The sequence below is a fragment of the Lepisma saccharinum genome, chromosome 10 (genome assembly GCF_977018435.1).
Source record: "Lepisma saccharinum chromosome 10, izLepSacc3.1, whole genome shotgun sequence".
Lineage (NCBI taxonomy): Eukaryota > Metazoa > Arthropoda > Insecta > Zygentoma > Lepismatidae > Lepisma > Lepisma saccharinum.
In genome coordinates this window covers 5,215,970-5,231,648 of record NC_139238.1, presented here as the reverse complement: position 1 = coordinate 5,231,648, position 15,679 = coordinate 5,215,970, and the positions used below count along the sequence as shown (strand labels likewise).

Below are 15,679 nucleotides of genomic sequence, written 5' to 3'. Positions count from 1 at the left end.
ATAGTGAACTGCATATTGCTCAGTTATTTCACTAATAGAATAGACCCATAGAAGTTGTATCTTCACCTTCGCGTTTTAGTTTCAAATATATATGAACGAAATGTAATCGTGCAAATGATTGACTTGTGAATGTCACAACCCTTTGTATTTCTATTTTTGATATTGTAGAAACTTGCTAATTTTTTTTGGCTCTTACCCTTTGTATCTCTATTTTTGAGATTGAAAAACCTTGCTCTATTTTTTTGGCTTTTACCCTTTGTATATCTGTTTTTTTAAGATTGAAGAACCTTGCTCTATTTTTTTGCTTTTACCCTTTGTATTTCTATTTATGAGATTGAAGAACTTTGCTATATTTTTTTTTGCTTTTACCCTTTGTATTTCTGTTTTTGAAATTGAAGAACCTTGCTCTATTTTTGGCTTTTCCCCTTTGTATTACTGTTTTTGAGATTGAAGAACCTTGCTCTATTTTTTTTTTGCTTTTACCCTTTGTATTTCTGTTTTTGAGATTGAAGAACCTTGCTCTATTTCTTTTGGCTTTAACCCTTTGTATTTCTATTTTTGAGATTGAAGAACCTTGCTCTACTTTTTTGGCTTTTACCCTTTGTATTTCTGATTTTGAGATTGAAGAACCTTGCTCTATTTTTTTTGGCTTTAACCCTTTGTATTTCTATTTTTAAGATTGAAGAACCTTGTTCTATTTTTTTGGCTTTCCTCTCCTTGCTGTTTCTTAGTCCTTCTTGGCTCTTGGAGTATAAGGGGTAACTCTTTAAGAAGGCACCCAATTGTCAACCTCCATTCCACGTCGAACACCCTTGGGCTGCATTTAGTAGACTACCGAGGCTGTGGTGTCTGGATTCATCTGCAGGACTTGTGTCCTGGCCATGTGTGTTCGTGATTGTCCCTTCATCCATTTCATCTTATCACCACTCATCCTCATCTTTGTAATTGGTCAAAGGTGGCAGAAGCATACCAATCAATCATTTTAGATATATACGGTAGATATACAGTATCTTCTTCCTAAAATATTTCAAAATTTCAGAACATTCGCAATGAAAGAGATGAAAGTACAAGCACAAAGAAATGTGTATATCTTTCCCAGGATTCAAACCTAGCAACCTCTTATTTGTGGCTTACTCCTGCTGATGCTTCAAGTATTGAACTCCCAAGAGTGTAGTAAGGTACACATCGGAGGTATCAATCTACGTAGATAACAGCAACGGTGGGACAAATTCCAAAATTCCTGAATGTTAGTAGTGGACTTTTGTCTTGAAATCAATTTATGATTTTAATTTCTCCTTTGCTTATAGGTGAATCAATCGAAGCAGAGACGCACGATAACGTAACAATGTTGTTCAGCGACATTGTTGGTTTCACCTCTATCTGCTCCACGGCAACACCAATGATGGTCATCAATATGCTCCAAAACCTTTACAATCAGTTCGATGTGTACTGCGGGCAGCTGGACGTGTACAAGGTAAGTGAAGCTTGTGTTTCAACTAGTGTGTGTTTACGTTGCTAACATGTTCGCTTTTAACCAGCTTGCAACCGAAAGACTCGGAAGCCAAGGTGCGCACTAAACATGCGCTGTCGGCTCCTGCGCATGCGCAATAGACTCCGCACAATATGTAAAGAGTGCCAATCTTCCCAGCGCCCTAAATCGTATGAAAATTGCTCAGGCGGTTGTACAAGGGTCGTTCAAGTTTGACCGAGACCTTTATTTCTAGTAAAACATTGGAAAGTCCTTCAAGCACCAAACTATGTGAGTTTTTCAAAGAACACCGCCTGAGCATCCAGACACCTCTGTCATCATTGTGTCAGTTCCCTGAGTCCTCTAGCATAGAAGGAAGTTGACTGCTGTCGTAGCCACTGCAGGACATATTTTGTCAGTGCTTCATGTGTCTTCAATTTCTTCCCTCTCATATGCTATTTAGGCGTCGAAACAAATCTAATAATCACTGAGGGCTAAGTCCGGAATTTTAGAACATGGAGCCCCTTACGGAGAGTTGTTGCTGTCATGTTGACCATGTGGAGCCGTGCATTGTCGTGGTGAAGAAATGTCATTTGCAGACAACATCCCCGGTCTTTCCTTGTGAATGGCATCACGTACGGTATCCTTCATCAATGTGCAGGAATACTTGGCATCAGCGGCGGCTCAAGGGGGAGAGCCGCCGTGCCATGGCAGTACCCTCAGAAGAAATGCATACCTAACCCAAGTATTGTTAAATTAATACATTGATAGTTTACAGACAAGGAGATTCGAATCTTGCAATCGGTCAAGCTGACGTGACGACCGCCCCAACCACAGACTAGATATGAAACGCCCCAACCTCCTCACTGCATCGCCAGCTGTTTCGTACCCTCGGCGAGGCAGCGGTCCGCGCCACCCAAGAGCTGGCCTACCCAAGTTGAAACACGTGCAGAGGGTTGGAGAAGTCTCAGAGAGGAACATTTCCACCATGAGCCGGGAAGAAGGTGGCAGTGGGTGATGTTAGCCAATGGGGTTAGCCCATAAGACACCAGCCGTGCCCGTTTTCGCTTGGCACACCGAGGGAACTTTCTCAGTGTTGACACAGTTGCCATCTTCAGAGATAAGTCGCCAAATACGACGGATTTGTAAGACCCGTTGGGGAAGTATTTCGTGAAAAAGGTACTATCTACTTTTCTGCCATCTTTTGGAGAAACGAACCTAGTATTTTTTCAAAGTTAAATGAACATTTTGATAATAGATAGATGCGCCTAGAGGGCCATCCAGACTTTTTAAAAATATAAAAGTAAAAAATGCTATGGTGATGCGAGTTTCCTTTGGAATTTCGACAATTTTTTTTTTACATCAAATGTCTAGAATATTTTCAACATCCAGTTGGAATACGTGTGCATGGGGGAGGAAAAGGTGAAAAGATTTGATTTCCCTTCCTCTTGTAATTGTGTTTTTAGTGAAGTGGCCTGTAGTGTATAAAGATAGGTTAGTGAGTGAAGATGAATCGTATTAGTGTGTTGTTACTTAAACACGCACTGTTTTCCACGTTACCAAACGAGGATAAACATCTTGGCCAGTGGGGCAACCTCAAGGAGGGGGCGGGGGCATTACGGAGTTTTTTTTTTCGATTTCTTGATCACGTTGGCAGTACCCATCATACTTGCCGCCGGCCGCCACTGCTTGGCATTAATTATGACACTTTAAAAAAATTCAAAAAAACAATCCATATAAAGAACACCTTGATGTCCCAGCCAGACAATTTTGTTCATGCGGTTCATTCGTCAGCAACTAGCGTTCCTCGCCAAACTGTTGACATCATTCGCTCATTCTTGCCCGTTATATCGTTGGTTCCCCACACTGTACTTTCAACCATCTCAAAATTTCAGCTAGCTTCAGGTTCTCCTTCACAAGGAATTTGATCATACAACGCTTCTCCACAGCTGTAGACACACTACTTGCCGCCATTGTTACTAACACTACTGCGCATGCGCATGGCAGTTTTATCATTCCCAACTATTTACCACTTTTTTATTCACAAATGTCTCGGTCAATGTTTAACGACCCTTGTCACAAATTAAAGAAGTTGCCTAGAAGAGATGCGACGAATGGAACAACTTTAGAGTATCCTTAGAACCAAAACCAGCCAATCAAGAGATTGATGAGTGAATGGTGTCGAGTTGAACTTAACTTTTCCGGAGAGGAAAAACAGCAAGGTTAGCTAAACAGTGCGAGAGAGTGTGAGAGAGAGAAACCCATCCAATTCCTTTCTCTTCTTCTTCTGGAGTTTGGAATTGCTGAGTTGGGGATATTTCGGAAGAAAATGAATCCCAACCACTCATTCCACGTGAAGCTTTGTTGAGTTCCGTCTCGCCAGGAACAGAAGTAATTGATTTTCTGGGTCGCCTGATATCGTGAACCCTTTCCTCGCGGGTTGTCGTCTTAATCATTATGATGAGACCTTCTTATATCATGGTAGGAAAGAACCGTAACGAGTCCATGCTTTCTAAGAGATTATTTGATAAGTCTCCCAAGATAACTTGACCGCTTTTCATCAAAGTAGCTTTAACATTACCTTTGAAATTGTCCCAAAGCCTTTCGTTTCCAAGTGTCTTGTTGTTTTCCAAAAGCATAAATTAGCTCTGTGATGGCGTAGTGGTAATTTCTTTGTCTTGTAATTCAAGGGATCCAGGGTTCGATACCCAGCGGAGGCACATATTGTCTCAGATCCCAGTTTAAACTGTAGGTACAATCCCAAATATGCTATGTGTGCATAAAGTGAACTTAAACCAAAATACAAGAAATTCTAAGGCAGAAATGTTGTACCTTTATCACCAGCGCTGGTCCTTGATGTAAGGGGTAACTATCTCGCAAGGAACCTAAATATCAATGCAACCTAGGCTAGTACCACTAACGAGGCCTTGACGTCTGGACTCATAGCCAGTGTGGGGCTTGTGCTGTATCCTGTCCATGTATATTTGTGATTATCCTTTCATCTTATCACTGTTCAGCCTCGTAATCGTGATTAGCCCAGGTGGCAGAAAAGCGACGTTAAATAATCAGATCAATCAATAAATAAGTTCTGGTACAATTACACCAAAACTTTAACAGTACCTTTATAATTGATCTTTTCTGATTTACAATACACAACTTACAGGTGGCGCCACAAATCTACTCTATACATGGTGTTTCGTAAGTTCGTTTACAATGCTTGGGAGGTGATTGTACGAGTGAAAATAAGGTGGAAAGTTCATGTAACGAAATTCCGGAAACGGCTTTGTTATTGACGTTTGAAAACGTGGGAAAATGATTTTCCGAAGTGAATAATGGCAAAACGGGTGGAGAGAAGTCGTCGGTGTTGGGCGGTCCACTAAGAAATTGGGTTCGCTCTTGTCAAAAAATCACGCGGCAATGTTGTGCAATGTCGGCGCAAGGGATTCCCCAAAGGACGCGAACGAAGATGTTGACTGGAGTGGGGTGGGTGTGCGTTCTGCGTGAGCTGGTATCGACGAAAATTGACATGTGTTGAATGGCACCAAAAAACAAAGAAAATTTCCTGAGCGAAGGACACCATGACGTAAAAACGAAAAAAAATGAACTGTCATAGGTTGCATACCCTGAAGGACACACAGTATGCTTAATGGAGATGTGAAGCGAACCTCATCACAGACGGTTTTCAAAGTGTCCACCATGTACTTCCAAGCAGAGGCGACAACGGCGAATCAAGGATTGTCTAATGCGACCCAACAACCCCGGCGTTTCTGCTATCGATGTTGCAGCTACATTGATACGGGCAACGAGGTCCTCGGCTGACACGACAGGTGTTTGGTAAACGAGGCGTTTCATCTCTCCCCAGAGGAAGAAATCCATGGGCGTAATGTCAGGCGATCGAGGTGGCCATGGCACAGGCCCCCCCTGCCAATGCACTGGTTGTGGAATGCGGTATTGAGGAAATGGCGCACATTCCGATCGAAATGTGAGGGTGCACCGTCATGTTGAAACCACAGTCTTTGTCTCAGTGCCAAGGGCACGTCTTCTAGTAGTTCAGGCAAATGCTCGATAAGTGGGTCCACATAGGCGAACAGGGAGAATGTACGGTCCAATCAAATGGTCATGCAGTATCCCGCACCACACATTCACTGCAAATCTGTGCTGATGATGTGCCACTAACAGTGCATGTGGATTTTCATGTTCCCACACATGACTGTTTTTACTATTGAACACACCAGTTTTCGTGAAGATAGCCTCATCAGTCCACAGTACCGTATTCTGAAAATTGGGGATAGTTTCAATTTGATGACCAAACCATTGGCAAAAGTCCTCACGTGGCCCAAAGTCCCGAGGTAAAAGGTCTTGCACTTTCTTCAATTTGTACGGGTGCATCCCCTCTTCTGCCAGGACTCGTCACACATTCACAAGGGAGGTGTTTCGTTCGTGGGCTAGTGCGCGCGTACTGGTGCCTGGATGATCCATCACTGCAGTTAGCACATCTTCCACAAACCGTCGTGTTCGCACACTTCGCGGTCGTCCAACTTCTCGACGAGGTGGCAACACTGATCCTGTTTCCCGAAGTCGACTGTCTACAGTTTGAAATAAGGTGTGCGATGGTAACACCCTACTTGGAAAACGTGCCCCATACAGACGCCTTGCACCACGGATATTACCTCCAGCCTCCCCATAAATCAGATTTATGTCCGCCAGCTCTTGGGACGTGTATGCAGCCATCCCTTACACCGGGCTACAAGTGTTTATGGCCGTTAACACTAGTACACTTCACAGAACACGATGGGTTGTGGCTAAGAATTAACACGTAACACTGCTAGGTCAAATGTTTGCCCAACACTACTGTCCAAGAACCTCACGTCTATCCATTCAACCGTGAATGTCTAACAACCAGCTGCTGGCACAGCACCTGAAGAACGAATGGCACAGACACGTGCGCTCCTTCATGAGGAAACCTACACTGTTGGCGCCCCTAGCAGGAAATGTGGTACTTAACGTCAGATCACACGGACACCCATCTGCCTTCATGGTATGCAACCTATGACAGTTCATTTATTTCGTTTTTACGTCATGGTGCCCCTCGATCAGGAAATTTTCTTTGTTTTTTTGGTGCCATTCAACATATGCCAATTTTCGTCGATACCAGCTCACGCAGAACGCACACCCACCCCACTCCAGTCAACATCTTCGTTCGCGTCCTTTGGGGAATCCCTTTCGCCGACATTGCACAACATTGCCGCGTGAATTTTTGACAAGAGCGTACCCAATTTCTTAGTGGACCGCCCAACACCGACGACTTCTCTCCACCCGTTTTGCCATTATTCACTTCGGAAAATCATTTCCCCACGTTTTCAAACGTCAATAACTCGGCAACAAAGCCGTTTCCGGAATTTCGTTACATGAACTTTCCACCTTATTTTCACTCGTACAATCCACCTCCCAAGCATTGTAAACGAACTTACGAAACACCCTGTATATTCCACTCTGTACACGTTCTGAGTTTGTAGATATTATTCATAATTATAACAGAATCATCATTATTTTAATTCGTCAGAAAGTTTTTGGAAATCATTTAAGTGACTCTGAAAATATGAAATTTCCTTTGTCAAACATCATTGCACCTCAGCATCATTTGAATGATAGCTTGATTATTTATACCGATGCTTAACAGATAATTGGTGCTACTGCTACTGCGTAGTTAGAGATCGGTTAGTTCATTGTGCCTAACTATTTGGGGGGGGAGGGAGCAGAAAAAGGTTTATAAACTCCTTGCCTTCACTCATCTCAACCACCAGGTCGGTAGGTGCTGGGGCTTGCCCCTAGTTGATACCTTCCTGGAGGTGAGGCCTGATCAATAAAGGTTTATTAAACAGCCAGTTAGTGAGCTATAGCAAAGAGAAAAGTATTTTTTGTGATTACTGTTTATTTCAATTACAGCTACATTTCAGTGTCCTGCATAGCGAGAAGGGGTTAATGTATTATAGAGTTGATAAGAAACGTTTCCTCTACATCATGCTTAGAGATTTGAGTAAGAGGCTAATAAACTTAGTCAGTCTACCTCCCGAACACGGACCCCACCGAGAATCGAAGCTGGTAGCAACAGATAAATGTATTTTAGGCAGATGTGGAACTCAGGAAGGAAGACCTCTCCGCTCCTCCTCCTCCTGTGAATTACTATCCGCAAGAAGTTCACAATAATCCGCTGGGAGGCGCCTCTCGCACTCTTGCTTCCACTTTTCACAAGAGATGGCACTGCTAAATTTCAACCCGGTCGAGCGCTAAGCCTGATGTCACCAGACCCCCGTAGGAATTGATGTTTCCGAGAAAACTTTCAGCTGCAAAGTCTCCGTGCTCGGCATTGAAAACTGACTGCGAAGGTTAGGAAATAATACTTGGTGGGCCAGACTCAATTAGGCAGTTTTCGAACATTAGTAACCAATCAATCCAACAGTACACGGAAAAATGGGAAAGTACATTTTGTTGTTGATAGATGGCAACATCATACGGTATGCTGTGAGCGAGGTCATGCCTACTTAGTGCGCAGTGGGGAAACGTCATGGCCGGAAGACGGTTGTCTATCGAGCAGCGTGTAAAATGGCCAGCCCGATCACCCGACATCAACCCTCCAGACTTTTTCCTTTGGGATCAAACACAAGGTGTACGCTAATCCCATTGACAGTGAGCAACACCTGCGTGAGGTGATTGTTCAGGAGTTCAACAATGTTTCGGTAAACATGTGTAGGAAGGCGTGTGAAAATGTTGCTTTACGTCTACAAGCCTGTGTTGACTTAGATGGTGCCCAGGTCGACCACTATCTTGAAAATCAATGACTTATGTGTGTGTGATACCATTTTTGTAACCATTTTTAACATTTGTCACAAAAATATAAAAATAACATCTAATCAAAAACTGCCTAATTGAGTCTGGTGTACATCTTTGTAAAGACTAGATTCTGGAGAATACCTGGATATTATACTCATTCCTCACAGATAAGGGGTTACTAAAGAAATAACGTAATAATATCGGATACTTTTTCAAGGAACACTTCAGCATCTATAATACGTTTATCTGTGGTAGCATCTACACCAATGGCGAATGCACCAGCGGGCGAAGTTCCTTTGAAGCTTGTGTATATCCTCTTCTATTTTACATCTGTGGAAACGAAAACGAAACAACAGTTCATAGAAATGGCTAGACGTACGTCACAGACTATGTTCGTATTAGATATCCGTCTACATAGTCCGGCTGTAAGTAAGTTTCTATCCCTACCCCTGCACTCCCCCCCCTCTCTCTCTCCCCGGCGTATGGGGAGAATGCCTCGTGGGGAATATCGACCTGGACGTGGAACGTTCTTTCCAGCGGTCGCAAACATTGAAATGCGCCCCATAAGGCCAGCCAGCGGCGGAATAGCTAAGCGTGCAAATATTTATAGAGTTCTCGTTTTCACTCCTTGAAATGACCACCCGCCCCCCACAGCAGCATTGGACGTCTGCGGCTGCGTCGGAAAGAGAAAGCAACATTAAACATACATAAAAATTATATTAATTTCCCATTTTTTAAAACCACCATCAAGTTGTGCTCTATGGAAGAACAGTATCTCCATAGGCCTTCTGAATCAGTTCATAGGACTCAGCTGACGATTTGTTTAGACGAAAGCAGAATTTCAACGTAGCGTATTCTTCGTGCAGCGCGTTGCCTCCATCAATGCCGTAGGTGGAACTGAGCATTGGGAGTGTCACTATTCATCTTAGCGACCCCGAAAACTATGGATTCCACACTAATATCGGTCGTTTTACATGTCACCCCCTTCCCACCGCCCCCCCTAGGGGTGCCAGTGGTGTATTGGAGTTGAACGGCATTGGGCGTGTCACTATTCATCTTAGCGACCCCGAAAAGTGTGGATTGCACACTAATATCAGTCGTTTTCGATTATTTTTACATGTCACCCCTTACACCACCCACCCCTATGGGTGCCAGGGGTGTCTTACCCCAACAGTATTTCTTTCGAGGTTGCAAGTGACACGTGCTCGAAGTTTGGTTAAAATCGCTCCAGGCGTTCGAGAGTTATGCCGGAAGAAGAACACACACACCTCGATTTTTATATATTAGATGTTAAACTGAAATAATCACACTACCAATTAGCAAGAAAAAATTACAGGATGCCACAACAGCATTTTTCGATCCAGTTTCTTTTTGTCGTATGCATACGAGATCCCGCGTAGCTGAATGGTTTGCGCTCTTGCCTTTCGTACGAATCTTCGGGTTCGATATCTGGTAGGAGCTCCAAAATATCGACGTTCTTGATCGAACATCGTAAGAACAAGTTAAGACCTACCTGAGGATAATGGAAGAAGGTGTCGTGAAGGTTTTTGGTAGAAATTCATTGGAAGACTTCTCTGGAGCCTCACGTTTCTTGTGTTGAACTTGATACGCAGAAAATTTAATTGGCTGTAGCCCGTTGTTCACACTAAAGTTTGTACCAGAAAATTAAAAAGTCCAATAACAGTTTCCCTTTTTATTACCTTCTTTCCTGCGTGTTATGCAACCCAACTTCAAGTTGTGTTTTGATGGTTGTCTAAAGGGAAGGCGTTAAAAGTTTTGCAAAGTCAGATTTCATTATTTCCTTCAGTACCGAATGCAAGACAATAGAGACATGAAGCACCTAGTAGTAAATTATACTTGGGTACAGCCATTGAGGGTAAAGGTGGCCGGAACCTGGTGCTGATCACATAAGCACCAGAAAACGTCCAGATTTTGACTCTACCTCTACACTCCCGATGTTTTCACGGTGTCTTACGATGTAATTGGTAGCTATGCCATTTTACCTTACATATAAATATATATTCCAAATAGTATATACGTATAGTGGGCTACAAATAAAATTACAAAGTACAGCACTTGTACGCATGCACTCATAATCAAATTTCACAACATATAGGAACAAATATAACAAACAAAAAATAAAACGCAAAATGTTTAAGGTCAAGAAAGATATGAAAATTTGAACAGTAGTATGAAAAGTCTAATGTTCAAGACAAGTTAAGCAGCAGAAAATCCAAACAGGACACGTTTATTCAGTTATTCTTAGTAACATTATTTTGAGATTTTGAATTATATATATAAAAAATAGTGTTCATTTTATTTACTGTTACTATACGCTCTGCTGTTACTGTACTATAATTTCGAACACCATATCTGGTATTTTTAGGTCCAATTTCGTAAGAATATTATCCACAAATTCGATTTCAAGACCACTTCTCCTTTCTGACAATGACCTAAGGTATAATCTATGTAATACATATTCATAATCGCAATAGAGGGTGCGCCTCCCCGATGGCGTAGTAGCAGCGTCGTCGCCTTGTAATCAAGTGGTCCCGGGTTCGATGGAGGCACATAGTGGTTTGGATCCCACTTTAAACTGTAGGTCCCGCCCCGATTAGCCTTACTGTGCATAAAGTGGGCTTAAAACAACAAATCAATCCAATCCAATCAATCACAATAGAGGCGAAATAATTTAAATCTATATACAAGGTATCTCATCTAACATTGCGACAAACACCATTCTTAATGATTTTTTCCGTATTTTCAAATGAGCTAAAATGAAATGCGATTTCCATTTTAAAAAAACCTAAGTTTGTGTTTAAAATCGTACTTCCTTACGTAGTTGAACGTATTGTGTCCACTAATTTCATGAGCCCCTCTCATACCTATATATTTGCAAAACCAGTTTTTCAATATTTGTTGTTCTTCACGAAATATTTCAGGTCGCAATGTTAGATGAGACACCCTGTATATAGAACGGGATGTATGTGTGTGTATATATGTATGTATGTTTGTTCCGGCATAACTCTCGAATGCCTTTAGCAATTCCAACCAAACTTGGTACACATATGACTTACAATTTGGAAATAAATACTATGGGGGTAAGACATCCCTGGCACCCCTAGGGGTGCGTGGTGTAAGGGGGGTGGCATGTAAAAATAATCGAAAACGACCGATATTAGTGTGGAATTCATAGTTTTCTGGGTCGCTAAGATGAATGCCGTTCAACTCCAAGTTCATCACCTATCGGCATGAGGGGTGAGATGGGGTGAAAAATAAAATTTCAAACAATGACCTAGATTAGTGTCGAATCCATAGTTTTCGGAGTCCCTAAGCTAATTAGTGACATTCACGATGACATTTAAAATTAGTTTCATTTTACACTATAGTTAGAATTCATTATTTTCCTGTCTAATAGAAGATTGGGATAAATAAATACCCGGGCAACGCCGGCTAATCAGCTAGTTGGAAGTAAATATGCCTAAGTAACAATTTCTATACGCTCTATGAGTTGAGTATTGGCCTTATTAGAATTCCAGTTCCAAACAATACTTGACACTTTCGGCCAATCGCGAAGATGAGGATGAATGGTAATAAGGCAGACGGATGAGGGGACGATCACAAACGTACAGGGCCATTACAAAAGAAATAGACACTTTCAATGATTTATAAAATCAAAACTATTCGTAATATCGACATGAAGTTTACTCTGGTAGGTTGAGGAACTGTGGAAGTTTCGATAGGACACATTGTTGGTGTTTGTTGTTGGCGCTGATTGTTGTTCCGGTGCAACAATTGCTAAGATTGCTGCAAACGCTGTTGAAAAATCATATTGTGTTCTTGAACTAGCCAAAACAAACTCCATTACTGTCGTACAACGGCATTTTCGATCACGTTTCGGAAACCCAGCACCTACTACACAGTGGATCTACAATTGGTACAAAAAATTTGAAACACCAGGGTGTTTATGTAAAGGCAAAAGTCCGGGAAAACCCACCGCGTCTGAAGAAAAAGTGAATCGTGTCCGTGATGCTTTCCAGTGAAGTCCACAAAAGTCTACAGCAAGGCGAGTTTGAAACTACAAATTCTACAAGAAACTGTGTGGAAAAGTTTACGGAAGAGACTGAAAATGACGCCTTACAGATTGCAGTTATTACAGCATCTAAAGAAATATGACAAGGTTAAACGTCGCGATTTCTGCATTGAAATGCAGGAACATAATGAAGAAAAAGATGGCTTCATCGAGCGGATAATTTTCAGTGATGAACATCTGTGAGTTCCCGAAACTTGTGTCGCCCCTATCAACACATGCTTTTTCAAGCAAAAAAACTATTCAATCTGTATTGTATTAATCTATGTTGGAATCTTTTCTTTAAAAATGTGTTATTGTTAATGTAATGAATTGTTTAACTTAAATCAGGGGAAATGATGAAACTATGGAAATATTAAACAACTATGTAATAACCATGGTAAATGGTAAACAAAATTATGATATAAAAGAGCTAGACTTTTGTAAGCCTACGGGAAATTCTCCTGGTTGCCGAAAGGCTGATGGTTCAGGGAACGTTGGGGAATATCTTGCTTCAATCTTCGGATTGGCTGGTGAACGTGTGCTCCATTTGGCAGATATTCCACAAACCCAACTCTGAATAAGGCATTCTCCTGCATCATCAAAAAGACCAGGGTTATAAACTTCGGTACAACTAATAGGTTTAGGCCTACAAGTTGTATCGGGTGAATTGTCTGTTTGAAAAAGTGTTTGTATATCATCGGAAGTTTAAATAAATCTTCGAGTAAAAGATCTTAATGATCTTTCATTTCAAACCTTACATAGGTGATAATTAAAAATAAATCCTGCACCACAGACCTCGCAAGGGCTTGGTCCTACTAACCCTTAGAAGCCTTTGAGAAGTCCGATAAAAGGGTTATAACCGACTAACATAAAGGCCTAAAGGCAGAAGGTGCGTGTCAAACTAAACTTAAATAATTACTTTATAAAACAGTGAAAAGTGTTTCCTGGTAATATAAGTAGTTTTGGATTTATAAAGCATTAAAAGTGTATATTTCTTTTGTAGTAGCCTTATATATGGGCGACACAGCACATGTCCCACAGAGGATTATACTGGCCATGTATCCAGACGCCAGAGTCTCGCTAGCCTGCAAAATGCAGTCCAGGGTATACTCCGTACAAGGGAGATTGGCATTTGGGTGTCTTTGGAAAGGGTTTTTGTAAGTGCATCTTATTTTCGAAACAAGAAGTAACGAATTTACTCGAAAATAGTATTTTTATCCCAAGAGTTGCTGCAAAAATATACATACAATCCAGTACTAACATTATTTCGTCCTGGAATAATAAAAATATGAAGACTAAAGGATGATTGTTCAAAAGAAATAAATTTAAACTCTCATGAAATGTAATCACCCACAATAACTTTGTTTTATCATTTTCGGTAAAAAAAAATGCAACCCCATCGCCACATATTAACAGAAAGGCCTGGAGCAATTCTCTTAAGAGAAACATAGATGCTACGCAAAACTACCAACCCTGAACTCATCCCACGCCGAAACACGTGGGAATTGAATCATTCCCGCCATTATTCCTGTACAAACAGAGTACACCGCTTGCTTTTTCCATTTCATAATGAAAACGCATCGCAGAAGAAGAAAGGGGGAAACCGGACTCCGAGATGAATTTACCTCTCAGGCGAGAAAGAAGGGGTGAAGGGGGCGGGGTACTAAAATTACCCCAACGGCTTTGTCACAAGACGCTCCGGATAGAAATTGGTCTCCCGGTAACACAACCATAAGTTCTCTGTACGCTTTCCAACTGTCGGGAGCATCTGCGGGCGAATGGAGATAATTATTCTCCAGATGACCGCGGCCTGGTCCATTACGGAGACTGTGAGGAGTTGACAATGGTTTATTTCACGGTTTCCGGTCAAGTTTTCCATAAATGTTGTCCACCGTTGGAATTGCGAGACAGGAAGACTAAATTGGAATCAGGGAAATAAGTTTGAATCTACTTAAGTGGGAGATTATAGTATTGGAAATTGGCACATAGCTCGATATATTGCTTATAGATTTTTTTAACGAAGTGATGATGAGAATTTATAATTATTTTCCCTTTCTGTTCAATTGTATTACACCAAATTTAGCGGAGGGTGAGGATGATTAATGATATGATGATATTGATTATGATGCACTCGCAAAGAACACTCATGCCCACACCGAAACTCGATCCTGGTACCCCTTTTGCTGTAGCACGCAGTTATAACCACTCTGCAACGAAAGCCGGCAAAAGTAGATTGATTTTGCCCAGGATCGGGACAGCTGGAAGACACGTGTCGCTGTAGCTAAAGCAATGACTCTTCGGGATTAGGAATGTTTCAGTTTTTACATGAACGACTCCCGTACTTGTAAGAACAAGAGGTTTACAATTTCGTTAACGTCGATTATTCACATCGTTAGATTAATTGATTTGGTTTATTTTACTTCGCTTTTCCGGCGCTTTTGGTTAATCGTGACGATGAGTGACATGATGAAATTGATGAAGGGATACTGACAAAGAACACCCATGACCGGCCGGGATTCGAACCTGGGACCCCTGGTATCGTAGCGCGCTGTGCTATCCACCCCGGCAGGGATGCCGGGGCTTGTTTGTTTGAGCTTAAGTCAACTTTATGCACAGAAGGACTAATCGACACAATACCTACAGTTTAAAGTGAGACCCGAACCACTATGTGCCTCCACCGGATATCGAACCAGAGACCCCTTGATTACAAGGCGACGACTTTTAGACTAATCTCAAAGATGAGGAATGATTGATGATATGAAGATGTCCACATCTTTATATTAAAGTAACAGGGACTATGAAGCGACAAGAGATGGGAAAGAACAGAGAACAGTAGTATCTGGGAAAACAACAGGAAACAAGGGAGGGAAATGTGAAAAAATACACCCCTTTTCCGACCATGATTTCAAATAACCCAGATTCTAACACTGGTCGTTTTCGCGGCACTGGAAGTGAAAATTACGACAAGGAAAAGACGAGGATTCACGGGCAGAAGGGATGGGAGTCTTTAATCACGAAACGTGACGGTGTTGTCCCGACAGTTCTTTGTGCTGACTCGCTTCCCGGTCCCGGCGAAAGGCCATTTGGAAGATTCGTGCTAAGCTGGATATATTGAGGGGCCCGGAATTGGAGCAAAAGTCCCGATGCTCAATAAAAAAGTCACGTGATCCTCTTCTAGGAATTCCTAGACGATTAGAGACCTCCCTTTCCTCTCCAACTCTTCCTGTTTCGGTTAATTTACGACTCTCCCTGTCTTCATATTTTGCTTGTGGAAGTGAATTAGCTTAAGACCTCGCTCAAGTGATTTG

The 15,679-nt window shown here is 41.8% G+C and overlaps 1 protein-coding gene across 1 annotated transcript in view; it reads left to right on the top strand.

Moving 5' to 3' along the window:
• Positions 1 to 15,679, top strand: part of Gycalpha99B (guanylate cyclase 1 soluble subunit alpha 2) — a 533,625-nt gene that overhangs the window by 376,381 nt on the left and 141,565 nt on the right. Inside the window, exon 7 of the mRNA XM_083130599.1 lies at positions 1,308 to 1,474. Within this exon, the coding sequence (XP_082986725.1) occupies positions 1,308 to 1,474 (167 nt within the window). The remainder of the gene's footprint in view (positions 1 to 1,307; positions 1,475 to 15,679) is intronic.